The sequence below is a fragment of the Porites lutea genome, chromosome 2, assembly GCF_958299795.1.
Source record: "Porites lutea chromosome 2, jaPorLute2.1, whole genome shotgun sequence".
Classification (NCBI taxonomy): domain Eukaryota; kingdom Metazoa; phylum Cnidaria; class Anthozoa; order Scleractinia; family Poritidae; genus Porites; species Porites lutea.
This window is the reverse complement of record NC_133202.1, coordinates 22,231,642-22,250,234: the sequence shown is the minus strand read 5'-3', so window position 1 is coordinate 22,250,234 and position 18,593 is coordinate 22,231,642. Positions and strand designations below refer to the sequence as shown.

Below are 18,593 nucleotides of genomic sequence, written 5' to 3'. Positions count from 1 at the left end.
GTGTCTCAACAAACTAATTTCGATATATTAAAATTCATACTGGGCTCCGAGGCTTGGCGGAATAAAGCAAAAGAAATCATCTTGAGGCTCAGCAGTGAATAATACATTTCTTATGTTCTATTCCCCCAAGCCTCGGAGCCAAGTATGAATTTTGATATATGTAGAAACGGAGACCTTCGCGGCAGAAAGGCCACTGGAAGCTGGCTTTGTCCCGCCATGCATGCTCGCCTCATCTTTACCTACCAACCTGTCAAATGGGTGAGATTTCCGTCTTGTCATGACCGGAATTCGTGAAACGTTCCAGCGACTTCCGAATATTTCCGTCAAGACGTCCGAACGTTACTGGAAATGTCCGAAGATGTTCCAATGACCTTTGAGGAATTTGAATGTATTGATACTGAACCGAACGTTGTCTCCTTAAAACGAGCCAGCGCGGCCCATTTGATTGGCCCTAAGGGAATGTTGCCATTGTAACAAGTGCATCACAACAGTAACTAGACCCTATGGGAGCCTAAACTACGCCGTCGTGGTTGTGGAATTAATTTTTGAACGCAGAGTAATAGTAGGAACTGATATTTTTCCGAATACCCTTCCGCACAAATACCCTTACTTTTCTCCTTTGAGTAACAGTTCACCGGAAGTCTGCTAAGTGCATGACCGCGTTTCGATTATAATTTCTGTCATAAATAAATTGCGCACGACGAGATCTCATTTCTACTTCCTTTATTTCCTATGCGGTAACACTTTCCTTATGCACAGTAAACTCCACACCTTCTCCAGCAGCGTGACCAACTAACATCAGTACACTCCAACTCGCTGGCAAATGCAGAATCTCCATACCGAGGATGCTTCACGTCGGTACAACATCGCAACAGAAGCTTTAATAAAATTATTACATGAAAAGCAATAACACGCAATGCAAAAACAAGAATAAAAACACCTACTCTTACAAACAAGACTAAAAGAAGAACAATGATAATGATGCTTATCACAACGGTTACGAAACCACGGTAACTGCGTTTTGCTTTTCCTTGTTGACAAGGGCGATAGGAACAAAACAGAATCGCAAAACTCAAAACAGAATCAAAAAACCCAAAACACAATCACGAAGCCCTGAAACAGAATCGCAAAACCCAAAACAAAATCACAAAACTCAAAACAGAATCGCAAAATTCAAAACAGAATCACAAAACTCAAAACAGAATCACAAAACCCAAAACAGAATCACAAAACTCAAAACCGAATCACAAAACACAAAACAGGATCGCAAAATTCGAAACAGAAACACAAAACTCAAAACCGAATCACAAAACACAAAACAGGATCGCAAAATTCGAAACAGAATCACAAAACTCAAAACCGAATCACAAAACACAAAACAGGATCGCAAAATTCGAAACAGAAACACAAAACCCAAAACAGAATCACAAAACTCAAAGAGACACACAAAACTCAAAACGGGTCGACCCAAAAAAAATTTAGAAGGGTTTGTATGGAGTTTTGTAAACATAACTGGGCTACGATCTCAGAGACAATTTGCCCCCAAATGCTCATTTTTGGCAAGTAGGCCTCTTGGACATTGTTCTTTCAGAATATCCTGACAAATCCCATAATTGCATAAATTTCATTTTTATGACGTCACACTTTAGTACTCTATTATCATGAATATTAACAATTTTTTTTCTCACTTTATAGAAAAAATCACATTTCGCTTTCATTTTGCTTTCTAGGGGGTTCTCAACCAAGACGGAAAATCACGGAGATTCCGGGGTGGTATAAAATTTCTAAGGGGGTGGGGGGCAACTTATTACAACAGTTTCTCCTGAATTTTCTGAACTAGATTTAAAACAAAACAACTATTATGATAATACACCGATAGAGAAACAATGCAATTATGCAAAAGAAAATGCTTGCATTGCTTTTTGATTAAATGTCTTCGTTGGAAGATGTATCAAACCGGACTGGGGGAGGCGACGAAGTGCATAATTTTTTGAAATACATGCTGCACATTTTCGGCTGTTGTAGGGTTGACACACTCGTAAGCGTAGGCTGATCTGTCTTGAGAAGGCCGAGGGGCAGATGGGGTGGGGATTTTTGTGAAACAAAGAAATCGGATGCAGAGAGCGCCTTGCACTCTATGATCTAGGCGACTTTCAGCAACAAGGGGTCATGAAACTTGCGTTTTCATAATTTATTTCTGCTGGAGATAGAACTTCAACATGAGACTACTCGGTAAGATGGGTCGTAATCTCTACGGCGAGTAGGATAGAAGAAAGATAAAATAAAGCACATTTCAGTTTACATGTGTCATTACCCTTTTTATATACACGGTCTGTCATTCATCAGCATTATTTCCAAGGTCATTAGTATCTGTAGCCCTTGAACACCGTTCGCCTCTCTTACATGATAAGATGTTTGATGTGCGAATCACACGCTATTTACGTCATTGACTGATAAAAACGTCGAAATTGTTTATGGGAGGCATTTAATTTTACCAGTGTTTCCAGAAAAAAAAATCCAAAATCTGAGGCATCTTTTCATGGAACGATAACCCATTAAACAGCCTGGTCCATTTAATTCATAGCGTACCGCTCACCGTATTTCGTGAGCTGCACTTTCGTTATTTCTCCTTCGAAGATTATATTTAATGTTAATCAGGTATTCTAGTTGTCTTACGGTTATATGAATGCCGTGGTAAAGGGGCAAAAACGTAACGATGCTAACGTACTTCTAACCAGTGAACCAATATGAGGGTATGCAATCTTCCAGCGAAGCAAAATTGCTCACAACCAGACAGGCGGGAAGAGCATTAATGAAAACAAATTGGTGCTGAATAGAAATACGAAAACAGTGGGGGGGGGGGGGGGAGAAAAGTGATTTACCAAAGAAGCCATGTTCTACACTGAGGATGAGGTTTAATTAACCTTTGTGATTACGCGTGTCTGTCTTACTAACCTAGCTAATTCACTGTTTTGTGTTACTGTTTTTTTTTCTGTTATCTATTTTGTATTTCCGTTTTTGGTTTTGCGTTTCCGTTTTGAGTTTTGTGTTTCTGTTTTGAGTTTGCGTTTCTGTTTTGAGTTTTGTGATTCTGCTTTGGGTTTGTGTTTCTGTTTTGAGTTTTGTGTTTCTGTTTTGGGTTTTGTGCGATTCTGTTTTGAGTTTTGTGATTCTGTTTTGAGTTTTGTGATTCTGTTTTGGGTTTTGTGATTCTGTTTTGAGTTTGTGTTTCTGTTTTGTTCCTATCGGCCACCGTAATCTTTCGCTTTCTGAATCGCTTCGTCTGCACGCAACGCAAACGACCGTACCTCTTCCTAGATCTTCCACTTTCGAATCAGTCTTCTGTTGCAATAACCTCGCAGTAATCGAAAACTCTTCACTCTCAAACTTTATACACATTTCTGTCCCCCAATTGTTTTTCTATGAAAGTATCAGGTGTAACTTGTGTAATCTTGACTTTCTTCAAAACTGATTTCGAGATATCTCGAACGACTTCTGGCCTCACTTCGGAAACAAACTGCAAGTTTCCGACATTCTTCAGCATCGCAAAACCTTTAATACTTTGCGCTCCGCCTCAAGTATTTATTGTAGCCGAAAGAACTAGAAGTGATCTCGCGATAGCTCCAGCTCATTCCGGTGTCTCTACGTCAAATACCCAAAACAAGCCGATAACTAACAAACTTTTCCCGTACCTCGTGCATAACTTATGGCTATTTTTCACATCTCAAATAACCTCGTGTCGCAGAGCTAGTGGCGCAATCGGCTAATCCGTCAATTTAGGGTCTCATCTGAAATGACGGGTCACACGTAAGCCGGGTCAAACCCTGGGCAAGCTAGAAATAATAGTAGTTATTTATTCTTTATTTCTTCCAGAAGTAATACTTCCTCATAATTAGTTCTTTCCCTCGAAAGAATAAAAAATCAAAGACCTCGACGATATCTCGAACTAATTCCGAAGCAACTTCGGGACATCCGAATGCACCTTTAGAACATTCCTGAGCAGCGCGAATCCTTTTCTTCGCTCTCGCTGAAGTAAAAAGAATCTTTAGTCACCAAACTGCCAAACGAGAAAGCGGCAAACTTTGGCCGTTGCTTCAAAGCTGAAAGGTCAAGATCAAGCCGGCATTTACTTCTTTTATTATAACAGCTGGCGTTGTTTACCACTTTCAAGATGGGAAAATGCCCGATTGTCGGTTAATCCGCAAGGGGAAACTCCCTTTCTTAAAATAACAGCTGAATCTGCAACCCTTTGTTGTTTGTCAGCAAAAAAAATCCGTTTCATCTAGCAACAACTGCTTTGTTCCTGGGTGTTGTACCGTCAACCATGGTCTCTAAGAGCTGGTCATGCATGGACCTACCCGAGCCAGGCTTATAGTTAACATCAAGATTGAAGTGCTGCAACCTTAGTAGCATACGTTGCAGGCGACAAGGAGCAGAAAGAATGGACTTTCGGAAGATGCTCTGCAACGGCTTGTGGTCTGTTTCAACTGTGATTTTCTCACGACCAGCAAGGTACTGACTAAATCTTTCGCAGTAGAAGACAATAGCCAAACACTCTTTCTCAATTTGGGCGTACTGTCTCTCAGTCTGTGATAAAGATCGTGAAGCAAAAGCAACGGGTTTGGCCGTTTTGCAGAAGGGTTGCTCCTAACCCATGTTCGCTGGCATCACACTGCACCAACACTGGTTCTTGTACACTATAATACTTAAGCACAGGATGCTTGACTACTAGCTCACGCACTTCCTTGAATGCTGTCTCATGCTGTTGTGACCAGATGAACTTTGCTTCCTTTGCGGTCATTTCTCTCAGTGGCTGCACAACTTCTGACAGCGTTGGAAGAAACTTAGATAAATAATTTACAAATCCAAGCAGCCCCAGCAGCTCCTTCTTAGATGTGGGTCTTGGCATTTGCTGAACAGCCTTGATTTTTCCGGATCGGGCTTTAGACCATCTTGTGTAATTAGATGACCCATGAATTTGACTTCCGTCTTACGAAGATTTAACTTGCTGCTGTTTAAGCGTAGGTTGGCTTTGCGAGCCTGCTCAAGTAGGCGGGTCAAGTTCTCATCATGATTTCTATTGGCTTCAACTTCATTTTCTCCATAGCCCATCACCAATATGTCATCCCTTATCACTGCTACCCCAGGAAGACCTTCCAGCTTCTCATGGAGTTTACGTTCAAACTCTTCTGGAGCTAGATTAATTCCAAAAGGTAACCTTAGGTTATACTTGTAGCGGCCAACGGGTGTTCAGAATGTGGTCTTCAGACTGCTCTGCTCATCTAATCCAACTTGATAAAATTCATCTTTAGCATACAAAGTGGTGAATACCTTTGCTTTACTGAGCTTGGGTAGTAATTCGTCTAAAGTTGGCATTTGATACTTGGGGCGAATGACTGCTTTATTCAGATCTTGGGGATCAAGTCAAATTCTTATCTTGCTTGGCGTGGTGACCACTACCATGCTGCTAATCCATTCTGTTGGTATGGTGACCTTTTCCACAATTCCTTTGCTTTCTAAGTCCTCCAGTTTTTCTTTAACTTTATCTCTGAGGGCTATTGAGACTCGGCGTGGAGAGTGCTGTGTGGGCTTTACCAGAGGATCAGTGACAATGGTCGTGTTCCCAATATGTCCTAATCCTTCAAAAACATCTCTGTAGTTGGCCATAATTTGCTCTCTAGTGAGGATTTTGCTTTCCAGTGAGTGGACCTCTTCATACGGTTTTATCTCCACCTTAAGAAGACCCAACTGCGCACACGTCTCAGCTGATAGAAGGGGCTTATTAGGGCTCTCTACTACTTGGAATTGCAGGTCGTACTGTTTTCCTCTTCTTACTACAGTGAGGGTGGTTACACCTACTGGTTGCATGAAGGTACGTTAAGGGGAGGATTGCCATCTTGCAACAGCTGGACTAGATCCGTGTAGCTGATCACATTGCAAGTGGAACCAGTGTCTAACTGACAAACTAACGGTACTTTCTCATCATCATCTACCAAAAATGTAATGCTGGATATCATTTGCTTTCCATGCCCTTTAATTGCAGAAATGTCTTCTATCGTCAGTGAGGATTCCTCTGAATCATAATCATCGACTTGAGCTTCTTCTGCAAAATGGACGGTTCCACGGCTATCTTTTCTTGACAAACACAAAACTTGCATTTCCACGTTTTCTTTGAACCTTTAGTGGTCTTGTTGAATTTGAAGGTCTTGGTTTCTTGGTCTTAGTTTTACTTTTGTCTTGGACTAGATGAAGCTCTTCATTCGACTGCTTGTTTTCGTGCTGAAGCGACTTGATCTGTTTATTTGTAATCTCACTCGATTTGCACATGTCGAGAGCCTTATCCAAGGATAAATCTTTCTCTCGGAGCAATCTAGCTTTTGTGCCGGTATCTTGTATGCCAATGACAAGCCTATCACGAATCATCTCTTCGGTGAGTGTTCCAAACTGACAAGAGGATGCTAGTTTCCTCAGCCTATTAACATAGCCGTCAACAGTTTCCTCAGGTGTTTGAATACAGGAATTGAAAACATACCTTTCGTACACTACGTTTCGTTTAGGAAGAAAGTAATCTTCTAGCGCAGACAACGATGACGTGATCGTGATTTCTTCATCGCCAAAGTTAATGTTCTGTCACGCGTTTCCCTTCTCATGTCACGTTTTCCTTGTTATGTAACATAGGTTAGACGTGCTTCGTCATAGGATCACGTGAGAGCTAGCTTGTTTTGATTTCTTGCATTTTGTCACATTGTGCTCGCCGGTGAAAACGCTTTCTCGTTTCACCGTGAATTTTTGCTTTCATTAAAACCGGTTACACTTCTGAAGAAGGACCTAAGTCTCATGATTTTCTCCGGAAAATGGATCAAGGTTTGAGGGATCAGGATAGTGAAACGAGAGATTTATCGCCGGCCGATCACACCGAGCCAGACAACCTCGTGGATTTAACGCTCAAGCAACCAAGCGAAACTCAAAAACACGGTTCATCCAGCCAGTTGGAAGAGGCTCCTTCAAATTCGCCCGTTACAAAGGTATCCAAGCATGGGAGCTCAAAGGAAGGCCCCGAGAAAGTGGAAATGGGTTTGTTTTCGCTCGAAAACACAGTCGTCGAAGATAACGCCAAGCATTCAGAATCCACGCGAGCAAAACGACTCTCGAAGCCCACCGCGAAGTTGATCGAAAACAGACTGCAGTCTGACTCACTAAAACTTGAAAAAATATGGGAAAGAACTAGTCAAGCGATTTCAAAGCTCAAAGAAACTCCAGATTCTGTGGAAGCCTTACGTAAGGCCGTAGGAGACTTGCGTTCGTCGTTCAGTGATTATGAACTTGCGTTGATTTCATTAATGGATTTTACAGTGCACGCTAGCTTGCCCGAACATCAGGAAGAGAGACAAACAGTCGAAGCAATGATGAGAACTCGGAAGGAACTCGTCCAGGCAGCGATTAACGAAGGGTTGGACCGGAAAAATGACCTCTTACTGGAATTAGGATCCTTTCGATCTGGGTCACTTGCTTCCAAGTCGTCCGTTTCCTCGAACGCACTACGGGCCCATGCAAAAGGCGAGGCGGCCGCGGCATTAAAAAAGGCCGAAATGCAAAGGAAAATTTCCGAATTTCAAACCAAGTCCGCGCTGGCGTTAGAACAAGAAGAAAGGAAGAGACGAGAAGATGAGTTGGCATTTGCTAGGAGAAAACGCGAGGAAGAAGCACATTTGGAGTCCCTACGCGCAGAACAGGAAGCAGCTGTTGCCGTCGCCCGCGCAAAAGCTATTGACGAGGAACTTGGATTGAACCTTGATTTTCAGACAATAGATTTACCAATCGAAGATTCCGATAAGCGTGTTCAGCAATTCATTGACAGTCAATTTGAAGGTTTAAAACCGTATGAAGATCATCATGACCGTAATCGTGAAGCAAAGAACCTCTCCGCCCGCGGCTTCCCAGTCAAGGAAGAGAAGCCCTGCTTTGCGAAAGAGCTCAATCCGGGAGCACCGCCCTTCAATCCTAACCCTACTGACCGCATGGAAGGTTTCGTTCAGTTTCTCTCCAGAAGGGAGCTCATTGCCAACAAAATAGAGAAATTTGACAGCTCCCCTGAAAACTTCAATACTTGGAAAGCAGCCTTCAAGAACATGATAAGAGAGGTAAACATTTCGCCAAGCGAAGAGCTTGCCCTCATGGCGGAGCATGCTACTGGTGACTCTAAGAGACTCATTCAGCGTTTACGAAATGCATATATAGAGAACCCGACCGAGGGAGTTAAAGAATGTTGGAGGAAGTTAGGAGAACGTTTTGGCTCAACAGCTGTCGTCACCCAAGTACACCTGGACAAGCTAACTGCATTCCCATCACTGAATGCCAAAGACAACAAAGGTCTGCAAGAACTAGGGGATCTCCTCTTGGAATTGAAATGTGCGAAAGAAGATGGCGGACTTACCGGCCTCAAAATTCTTGACGAGCCAGCCTTTCTGAAACCAGTCCTTGTCAAGCTACCTGAAGATCTCCAGGCAAGATGGCAAAGACATGCGTATCGCTACAAACGTCAGCATGAAGTGGAATATCGTTCATTCATTGAGTTCGCATCATTTATCGAAGAAATTGCACGGGAACGCAACGACCCCTACCTTATGATTGAGGACCCTGGCAAGAAGAGCTCACACTCAGTTAAGCCTCCTGTTAAGTCTAACACGATCTCCCCGTCGGGACAAGGCCTATCGGCTTACAAAACTGAGGTTTCAGGTCCTCCACACCTTCACTTTTCTGCGCGGGATCCAGACAAATGGTGTGTCGTCCACAAACTATCTCACCCCATTGGCAAGTGCCGTGCCTTCAGAGCCATGTCCCTCACCGAAAGGAAGGACTTACTTAGCCAGTACCGAATATGTTTTCGCTGTCTTGCTTCAACTAGCCACCAAGCCAAAGACTGTACAGCAGTAATCAAATGTGCCGAATGCCAAAGTGATAAACATGTTGCAGCATTACACATTGACCCTCCAAGTGAACAAGAAACACAAACCAGAGAGCCCGAAGACGCCCTTCAGCAAGGCGGGGAGCCAGCTAAGGTCACAGCCAACTGTACAGAACTGTGTGGAAATGCAGTTGGGGGAAAATCCTGTTCAAAGATCTGCCCAGCCTACGTTTACAAAAATGGGCATCCTAAAGACAAGGTCAAGGTGTACGTGGTCATTGACGATCAGAGTAACTGTTCCCTAGCCAAGCCTAAGCTCTTTGACTTGATGGGGCCCAGGGATGCACCTTGGGCTCAACGCCTTGACCTAGGATGGGTAGTCTTAGGAAATGCATGCTTAGATGGTGCCCACAAGCCAAGTGAGGCTTCATGTTTCAGAACACGAGTTCTTGATAATGGTACACCCTCTCTTCTACTACCCTGCAGTAACCGCTTCTACGTCAAACACCATCCGACTGCAGAACCTATAGACGACCTGAAGGAGGGAAACTTTAAAAGGAGGTCTGAAGATGGTCTGGGAGAAGATGTGTTCGTGCGAACTAAGGACGACAACAAACCAGGAACGTCGGTGGAAGATAGGAAGTTCGTCCAGATCATGAAACACTCGCTGACAAAGAGCGAATCAGGTAACTGGGAGGCGCCCTTACCTCTCCGCGATGGGATTGAAAAGCTCCCAAATAACCGAGAAGAAGCCCTAAAACGTTTGAAGTCTACACGACGCTCTCTAGACAAGAAACCTCTGATGAAACAGCATTATTTCGATTTCATGCAGAAACTATTTGACAATGGACATGCTGAACCTGCACCGAAAATACAGTCAGACCCACCTACTCTTCACTGGTACTTACCCCACTCTGGTGTCTACCACCCCCAAAAGCCACACAAATTAGGGGGGTTTTTGACTCCGCAGCTGAGACCGCAGGAATCTCTCTAAACAAAATTTTGCTATCAGGACCAGATCTGACAAAAAACTTACTTGGCATCTTGATACGTTTCCGCCAACAGCCCGTGGCCTTCATGGCAGACATTGAGCAGATGTTCCACTCATTCCTAGTTAGAGAGGATCATAGGGACCTATTACGATTCTTCTGGTACAAAGACAATGACCCTAATGGAGAGCTTATTGAATATCGAATGAAGGTTCATGTCTTTGGAAACACGTCGTCTCCAGCAGTAGCCACTTACTGCCTCAGGAAAACCGCCGAAGTCGGGGAGCAGGAATTTGGCTCTGATGCTAAGAACTTTGTTGATAACAACTTTTATGTGGATGACGGACTTAAATCTGTTGCGGAACCTACTGAAGCCGTAGACCTATTGCGTAGAACACAAGCCATGTTAGCCACAGCTAATCTGCATCTACACAAGATAGCATCCAACCTTCCAGAGGTAACTCAAGCCTTTCCGATTGAAGATCGAGTTGCCGACCTTCGGGATCTGGACCTCTCAAAGGATACAATTCCAGCGCAGCGGTCTTTGGGTGTATTGTGGGACATATCGGCCGATTCATTCACTTTCAAAGCCAATGTAGGAGCGAAACCGTTCACAAGACGAGGCGTATTGTCTGTCGTTAACAGCCTGTATGACCCTCTAGGACTTGCCGCTCCAGTTGCTGTCAAAGGCAAGCTCCTTCTAAGAGCAATGATAGCAAAGCATGGTGCCAAGCCCTCCAAGCCTTAACTCTCCTGAGAGTGCCGCGTTGTTACACAACTACCTCACTCAAAGCTGTTAGTCGACGGGAGTTGCACACCTTCTGTGACGCATCCAAGGAGGCCATTGGCGCTGTCTCATACCTCAGGACCATTTAGTGTGATGGGAACATGCAAGTCTCCTTCGTCCTGGGTAAAGCGAAGTTAGCTCCGTCCCACGCTACCACTTTTTCCCGTCTGGAACTTTGCGCTGCTGTATTGGGAGTTGAAATGACAGAGCTCATCATTGAAGAATTGGACCTTGATCTTCAGGCTGTTGCATTCTGTTCGGATAGTAGAGTCGTCCTAGGTTACATCAGCAACGAAAGTCGTCGATTCTACGTTTATGTCAGCAACCGAGTGGAGCGAATCAGGAAATCCTCATCTCCAGAAAAGTGGTTTTACGTGCCAACCCAGAAGAATCCCGCTGACCTAGCCACGCGATCAGTTCAGGCACAGAACCTCCAAGACAGCATTTGGCACAGCGGCCCTCAGTTCCTTTACCACCATGGTTCATCTGTAAATGAAACGATCAGCAGCGATGCCGCGCTACCCACAGAGGACGATCCTGAAGTCCGCCCTCTTGTGAAGTCTCTGGCTACACGGGTTCTGCAAAACAAATCCCTAGAAACCAGCCGTTTTTGCAGGTTCTCACGGTGGGAGGCCCTTATGAAGGCACTTGCACGACTGATCTCGCTTGTCCAGTTGCACCAACAAAAGACATCTGAAGAGCCTGGTGCACACAAGAGTCAGAAGACAGCCCTTGTCCACAACCTTAGCAAAGCAAAGTCCCTGATTATCCAAAATGTCCCGTATAAAGCCTTCAAAGAGGAAATACACTGCCTCAGAAGTTCTGAAAGACTGCCAAAATCAAGTCCGCTCCTCAAACTGAGCCCAGTGATCGACAAGGAAGGATTCGTTAGAGTTGGTGGCCGATTAGAGCAAGCAGGTCTTAGTTATGAAGAACGCCATCCCTTGATTCTCCCAAGTTCGCATCACGTGACCACTCTTCTAGTTACCTACTATCATGGGAGAGTGCAACATCAAGGACGGCATTTCACTCTCGGCCTGATCAGAAGCAGCGGATTCTGGATTATCGGAGGCAAGCGAATTGTTAACAGCGTTATCAACAGTTGCATAAAGTGTAAGAAGCTGAGGGGTCGACAGCAAATCCAGAAAATGGCCGATTTACCCGTCGAACGCCTTACCCCTGTTCCGCCTTTCAGTTACGTTGGCCTTGACGTTTTTGGACCCTGGACAGTAAGTGCTCGTCGCACAAGGGGAGGAGTGGCAAACAGCAAGCGTTGGGCCGTACTTTTCACATGCTTGACAATTAGAGCCATTCACATAGAACTATTAGAGTCAATGGACACCTCCAGTTTCATCAATGCACTGCGTAGATTCCTTGCAATACGGGGTCCAGTTGTGCAACTTCGCTCTGATTGCGGTACTAATTTCGTTGATGCACACAACGAACTCCAGTCCTGCCTTGAAGAGATGGATGAAGGTGCCATCCAGTCGTACTTGGCCGCTGAGGGTTGCGATTGGATCTTTAACCCCCCTCACGCCTCTCATGCAGGGGGCGTTTGGGAACGAATGATAGGGGTTTACCCGAAGAATCCTGGATTCCATTTTTGCCGACCTTGGACCCAGGCATCTTACTCATGAGGTTCTCTCAACGCTGATGGCTGAAGTTACAGCAATAGTGAATGCCAGACCCCTAATACCAGTTCCATCGGACCCAGACATGCCAGAGATTCTCACACCTGCCACCCTACTCACACAAAAGTCTGAAAGCCTGAAGGCGATGCCAGGAAATTTCACTCAACAAGAACTATACAGTAAGCAGTGGAGACAAGTCCAGCATCTGGCAAATGTTTTCTGGGCCCGATGGCGCAGGGAGTTTCTGCCAATGCTCCAGCCGAGAAGAAAGTGGCAGCAAGAAGCAAAGAACCTGCAGGAAGGAGACCTGGTCCTCCTCTGCTCTAAGGATCTCCCAAGAAATTGCTGGCCCCTTGCTCGGATAACCCGAGCCCATGTCAGTGCAGATGGCAAAGTGCGTAAGGTGGAGCTAGTGACAGCCAAAGATGGATCCGTTAGGACCTACACAAGACCAGTAAATGAAGTTATTCTGCTCAGAAGTGAGAGTGATTTCAAGAAGATGGAAACCTCAGTTGGATGAACTGTCTCAGCTAAGTGCTGGAGATTATACTTATAACGTTGTTACAAGCTTATAACTTTGTTTTCAGAAAAGTTACTGTTCGTTTTCTTCTATAGTGGCATTTTTTGAAATACCAGACGGGGAGTGTTCTGTCACGCGTTTCCCTTCTCATGTCACGTTTTCCTTGTTATGTAACATAGGTTAGACGTGCTTCGTCATAGGATCACGTGAGAGCTAGCTTGTTTTGATTTCTTGCATTTTGTCACATTGTGCTCGCCGGTGAAAACGCTTTCTCGTTTCACCGTGAATTTTTGCTTTCATTAAAACCGGTTACACTTCTGAAGAAGGACCTACGTCTCGTGATTTTCTCCGGAAAATGGATCAAGGTTTGAGGGATCAGAATAGTTAAGATTAAGAAAGATCTGGAGACAGTCTTTTCCCATGACTGAACGAATGGTCGCCACACGAATCGCTTGACTTTTTTGATCCAATCCTGTTGCCACTTCGTAATCCTACCATTGTTGCTTAAAAAATTCCCAGTTACTGGTGAGATCGCCTTTTCAAACCACAGCGCTTGGTACTGGAAAATTTTAAGGAACACTGATTAATTGAACCGGCGGCGGCGTCGCCGCTTCTGGAGATGCTGGCATTGCTCTATGCTCGCACGTGGTCCAGTGAACTAAACAGCTTGAGAAGCTCTCAGTCGCTTGAATTCGCTTGAAAATTGGTCCGCTATGCCCGGAACCGCTTTCACTGACTGTAAACTGGACTTCTCTTGTTGAGCGTATCTAGCTCGCGGTAAAATAAGCATAAACTTCTGACACCATGTTCGGTTTACACAACGCGACAACCTAGCAAGATGGCATGCTTTTAATGCCTCCTTCATGTAAGATGCATCCTAGTTTACATAAACAACAAACAGCTAAATATGGTAAAAACAACCATATACATAACAAGGTTCTTATACAGTAAAAAGCCACGACTAAAAACTTGTTAGCTAGGCTAAAATCTACAGTAGGTCATCCTCAGTGTAAAAACTTGTGAGGTTTTTCTTTCTTTTCTAGCTACTATTTTCCTTGGCTGTAATGTGTTGATTTCTTTGTATCAATTCTTTTATGTCGCCTGTGAGTTTCACAGGTTTTCATATCTAGTATGAGCCTAAAACTTACCGGTTAGGACCCCTCTATAAGAACCTGTATAGTCTAAAATTTGAAACAAATTCTTATTGTCTAAATTAAATCTATAGAAAAAATTTTGTGCCCTTAGACAAGTACGATGATTATGTTAGCATTCAGTCAATCCTCTTTGGGGACAAAAACTAGTATCCTATCACTCCAACTGCAATCAAGAATGTAACAGTACACTGTTTAGAGATTTTATGAAGGAATAAGCTGCATGAATATATCACTAAATGGTCTTTAAATTAGCTTCAATGGATTCTTTACTTTAGAAAATAAGAATTACCTATCTATTTAACAATATACATCGCTCAAATTTGTGCTAATTATCATTTATGTAAGAACCTGTTTAGGCAGCCTAACTTGGGAACATGCAGGTTCTTAGTTGTGGGTTTTAATGTTAGTAATCTATTTTTGAACTTACCTTTTGAAAGTTCCAGTGCAACTTTATTGTTTGGTGACAGTCATATGTAATGATCAACACCACCAAATGGTGTTGTCCCGTCTTCCCACGTCTAGGAAAATTGTTTGTTTTAAAGTAGAAGCTTATTAGATAACATTCTTAATAATTAGTATTTTACTGTTACGAAGTTTGACTAGATAAATATTTTAAAAACTCAAATAATTGATAAATTTAAATTGTTAATTTCAACTAAATACATGTATAGCTGTATATTCAAATAATTGAGTAATTAGTTTATTTTGATTAGGAATGGTTCTTATTCAAAATATTGAAATATTAACAGCATTGCGATCAGAGTAGTAGACAGCTAGTACGGAACATTGAATGGTCTGAAAATTGCCTTTAACATAAACATGGTCTAGTAAACTTCCAGCAGAAACAAATGTAGGACTTTGTACAACTTGTTTATAATCAAGAGAAGTCATTAAACTTTTGAGTGGTTTTATTTCGTCATCACTTAAGTAGTTAATGTTGAAATCACCAAAAATAATATTGATATCATTATCATTTAGTGTTTGTTTAATACCATTTATGTATTGCATAATATTTGAACTCTGTTTTCTATAAAGTAACATAATACATAGGGTTATGTCAGTGACATGGTTAATAACAATAAATTTGATGGCATTGATCGTTGGAAAGTATTCCTACTGTTTGATTTCAATATTGCTTTTGGTACATATTGCTAAACTAGAAAATCTGTCTGAAAGATGATCTTGCCTTAATAATGTAAATGGTTGTAAGTTATGTCTTATTTGAATGTCATCAGTATTGGGCAGAAGTTGTGTTTCTGTGAAAGCTATAATATCACTATTACAAAGTGCAGAATCAAACTTTGCATCAATACTGTGTTTATTAAGAGATCTTATATTAAGAAGGCTGATAGTTAAAAGGGATAGATCACTTTGGTTTATTATTGATCCCATTATTTGATTAGTAGGCATTTGTGCAGTAGCATTCCGTAATCTTTCATATTCTTTCTGTACTTTAGGATTTGCTCTAACATGGTTCTTTTCAAATTCTCAAGTATGTAAATACCTTGTAATGTTTTAGCACGGCTTAGTGCAACAGATATTTGACCATAATTAAAGCTTCGTTGTTTTTTAGCTCAGAGCTAATTACTATTCTGTCTAACGACAGTCCTTGTACTTTGTGTATAGTAAAAGCCCATGCTAATGTAATTGGAAATTGTGTCCGTTGCATTTCAGGTGATGATGGTCTATCTGGTCTAATTTTTATCTTTGCCATTATTGATTTAATGGGTACTGCTTTGTGTTCTTTATCTTATCTATTATTGCTGTTTTTTATCATATTTTGTCCTGCTTTATCATCATCTAACTTAATATATATTATTGGTGGCCTTTTAGTATTGGGATTTACATCTATCTTCAACAAAGAACCTATCTGACCATTGATCAGTCTGTCTGAGATGTGAATATTCACTGTAAGCATCACTCTTGCAGTTTCTTTTAAATAAATTTCATAATCAAGTCCACCTGTGTCAGATTTGTCACTTCTCAGGATTCTGACAATATCTTATTTATTTACATTGATTCTTAGGATATTGATCCTTAGTATATACACACTCAGTGATCTTAGTGATTTAAGCAATCTGATTGGTTCTCTATCTCGGACTATTCAGCAATATTCACCTCCTAGCGAGTGGATAATGTGTGAGCTCGGTGTTTTTCCCATTTTTTTAGAGAACGATCTTTTAAAAGTCGACAAAATCCTAGGGCTGACTTTTTCTTAAGGCAAGAAAAGACTTGGAAGGATTCAAAACGGCGTTTTTCAATTTACTGTAGCTGAGTTTTGTGCTCGATGGATTATTTACAACTCCCGCGTGTTCGCTTAGAAGAAGCCGTTTCGTGAAAAACTCAGCGTTTTCTAACAAGAAAGTTTTGGCTCAAAAATCGAAGCTTATTTATGACAAACAAATTTAAAAGGAAATGTTAGCAGAAATTCTACGTTTCTAGTAAACAGGAAAAAGAATGATACAGGAAGACGACGTCTTACCTCGAGCAACCGAGCTGCCATTTTTGTCAGCGCTTCATGCGAAGAACGACACAACAAACCCTTTTGGCTATAAACTTGGCGAGTCAACAGAAAACAACAAAGCCTTACTTTTCTTCTCAGGTAAGGAAACAGTTCAAACTTCTAGCGGTTTCATTTAAGCCATTACGCTGTTGTTTGCGAAATGATAAACTTGTGAAATGCCATGTTTGAATGCCATGTTTGAAAATTCTGCAAAGATCTATTTTTATAGTCTGAAATTCATCCGATTGCTTCGAGTCGTTTTCGAGTCGTTTTCTCCGTCCAGTGACGTCACTCACTACCCGAAAACCGGGTAGTGATTTTGATTGGTTGATTGTCTAAACATTCGCATAATTATGTATAATTATGAAAAATTTTCGCGCGATTGTCGCTTGATATTCAGCGGATCGCATCCCCAGCATTCTTTGGTTTAGTTCAAACATTTCGATAAGCTTAATCTTTATCTTAAACAGAAAAATTGCTCTTGTCTTCGAAACTGAAATGCTAAATTGAACTGCGAATGAAGAATCATTGCGGAGAGTTGGTAGGTTTTTCATTTAGAGCCGCTTTGTGGTTTCGGCGGCCAGTGATTTTGTTTACGCGAATTTTTCTGAGATCGATGTTATAATTCGACCTTCTTGCTATTTTTTTCTTCCGTCAAGTGTAATGATTCTGTTAGCTTTTCTTTCTTGTCTCCTTGTTTTTTTCTTCGTTAAGGACCAAATAGCTTCTTTTCAATTAAAGCAAATTATTGTGTTTTTGAACTAAGTGTTCCGTGTGTGTGTTTATTTCATGTGCGTTATTGATTATAGAATTTAGTACAACCGGTTCAGAGTTGTACTGCATGCGTTAAACATGAGTTACAATCGAAAAAAATAAAGCAGTTCTGTATCATGCAGACATCTCCAAACGATATTTCTCGGTTTGCCACTTGAAAATCGTGGTTTACTTTTTGCATGAATTAAAGCAAAGTAATCGGATGAAATTCAGACTACTATTTTTAAAATTACGCGTGATTTGATCTGTCAATGAAATCGTGCTTTTTAATGGTTTCCACCCTGATTTTGTTGAGATCACTTCGTGTATATATACTAAAACAATTATTCTTTTCAATCTCGGTGAATAGTGGCTTTGCGAATATTTACCTCGCCGCTTTCGCGGCTCGGCAAATATTTTGCCACTATTCACCTCGATTTCAAAGAATAATTGTTAAGTAGCTGATAGAGTAAACATAGGTTTGAGAATCTTTTCTAATTTTGTATTGTTGTGTTGGTTTACCAAATTGTTTTCAGCCCATATGTGTAGAGCATCAGATGGATAATTGTCATCTGATGAACTTGTTGTTCTTAAATTAATGCACTGAATATCTTCATCATTTTGGGATGCAGTTCTAAATCTGTTCAATAGTTCAATAAATGGTTGGTCATCCTTCTGCCTCATTATTTATGTAATTCAATCACTTGAAATACATGCCAAGGATGACAAACATTAAAAATGTCATCTATATGATTCTCAAAAACCGGTTTCCTGCGAATTGGTGGTAGCTGTTGATATAAATGGCCAACAGCGATGATACTTATACCAGCAAAAAGTTGCGAGTTGGTGGTAGCAAATATTTCTTTTAATCGTTGATGAATATGAAGTGGAGTAATGTTAGCAACCATTGAAATCTCATCAATTATTATCAGCTTTAACTCAGACAGTAATAATCTCGTCTGTGTTCTTTTTTGGTCGGACATTCCAGGTAGTTCATCTTCTTTTGTACATTTAGGTATTGCAGAAGCTGTGTTTATGGCTGTACCATCAATAGTAGTGTTGACTTGTTCGGACCATTAACGTTCAAGTGGGGCCGCGGAACCGTGAAACGATGGGGATTTTTGTTCACATGTCTCACGACTCGCGCTGTGTATTTGGATGCGACGCCCTCACTCGAAACAGATGATTTTATTATGATTCTCCACCAATTCATAAGTAGAAGAGGACCACCTAAAGAGATTTTTTCTGACAGGGGCACTAATTTTGTAGGAGCCAGCTGAGAGTTGAGGAAGTCTATTGCGCGTTGGAATGAATAGAAGATTGATCGCCGGTTGCAGCAGAAGGCCATCAA

The 18,593-nt window shown here is 41.8% G+C and overlaps 3 protein-coding genes and 1 pseudogene across 3 annotated transcripts; 3 read left to right on the top strand and 1 right to left on the bottom strand.

Annotated features, from left to right (window-relative positions):
- The first annotated feature begins 9,982 nt into the window (after window positions 1-9,982).
- Window positions 9,983-10,642, top strand: LOC140925834 (uncharacterized). The gene has a single exon (XM_073375687.1). The coding sequence runs from the start codon at window positions 9,983-9,985 to the stop codon at window positions 10,640-10,642; it is 660 nt and encodes a 219-aa protein (XP_073231788.1).
- A 140-nt stretch (window positions 10,643-10,782) lies between these two features.
- Window positions 10,783-12,318, top strand: LOC140925833 (uncharacterized). The gene has a single exon (XM_073375686.1). The coding sequence runs from the start codon at window positions 10,783-10,785 to the stop codon at window positions 12,316-12,318; it is 1,536 nt and encodes a 511-aa protein (XP_073231787.1).
- Window positions 12,319-12,334: 16 nt separating this feature from the next.
- Window positions 12,335-12,832, top strand: LOC140925832 (uncharacterized). The gene has a single exon (XM_073375685.1). The coding sequence runs from the start codon at window positions 12,335-12,337 to the stop codon at window positions 12,830-12,832; it is 498 nt and encodes a 165-aa protein (XP_073231786.1).
- Window positions 12,833-15,511: 2,679 nt separating this feature from the next.
- Window positions 15,512-17,926, bottom strand: LOC140925831 (uncharacterized; annotated as a pseudogene).
- Window positions 17,927-18,593: the final 667 nt, after the last annotated feature.

Coding starts and splice junctions, on each gene's coding strand:
- LOC140925834 (XM_073375687.1), top strand. CDS start 9,983: ATGGCAGACATTGAGCAGATGTTCCACTCATTCCTAGTTAGAGAGGAT.
- LOC140925833 (XM_073375686.1), top strand. CDS start 10,783: ATGCAAGTCTCCTTCGTCCTGGGTAAAGCGAAGTTAGCTCCGTCCCAC.
- LOC140925832 (XM_073375685.1), top strand. CDS start 12,335: ATGGCTGAAGTTACAGCAATAGTGAATGCCAGACCCCTAATACCAGTT.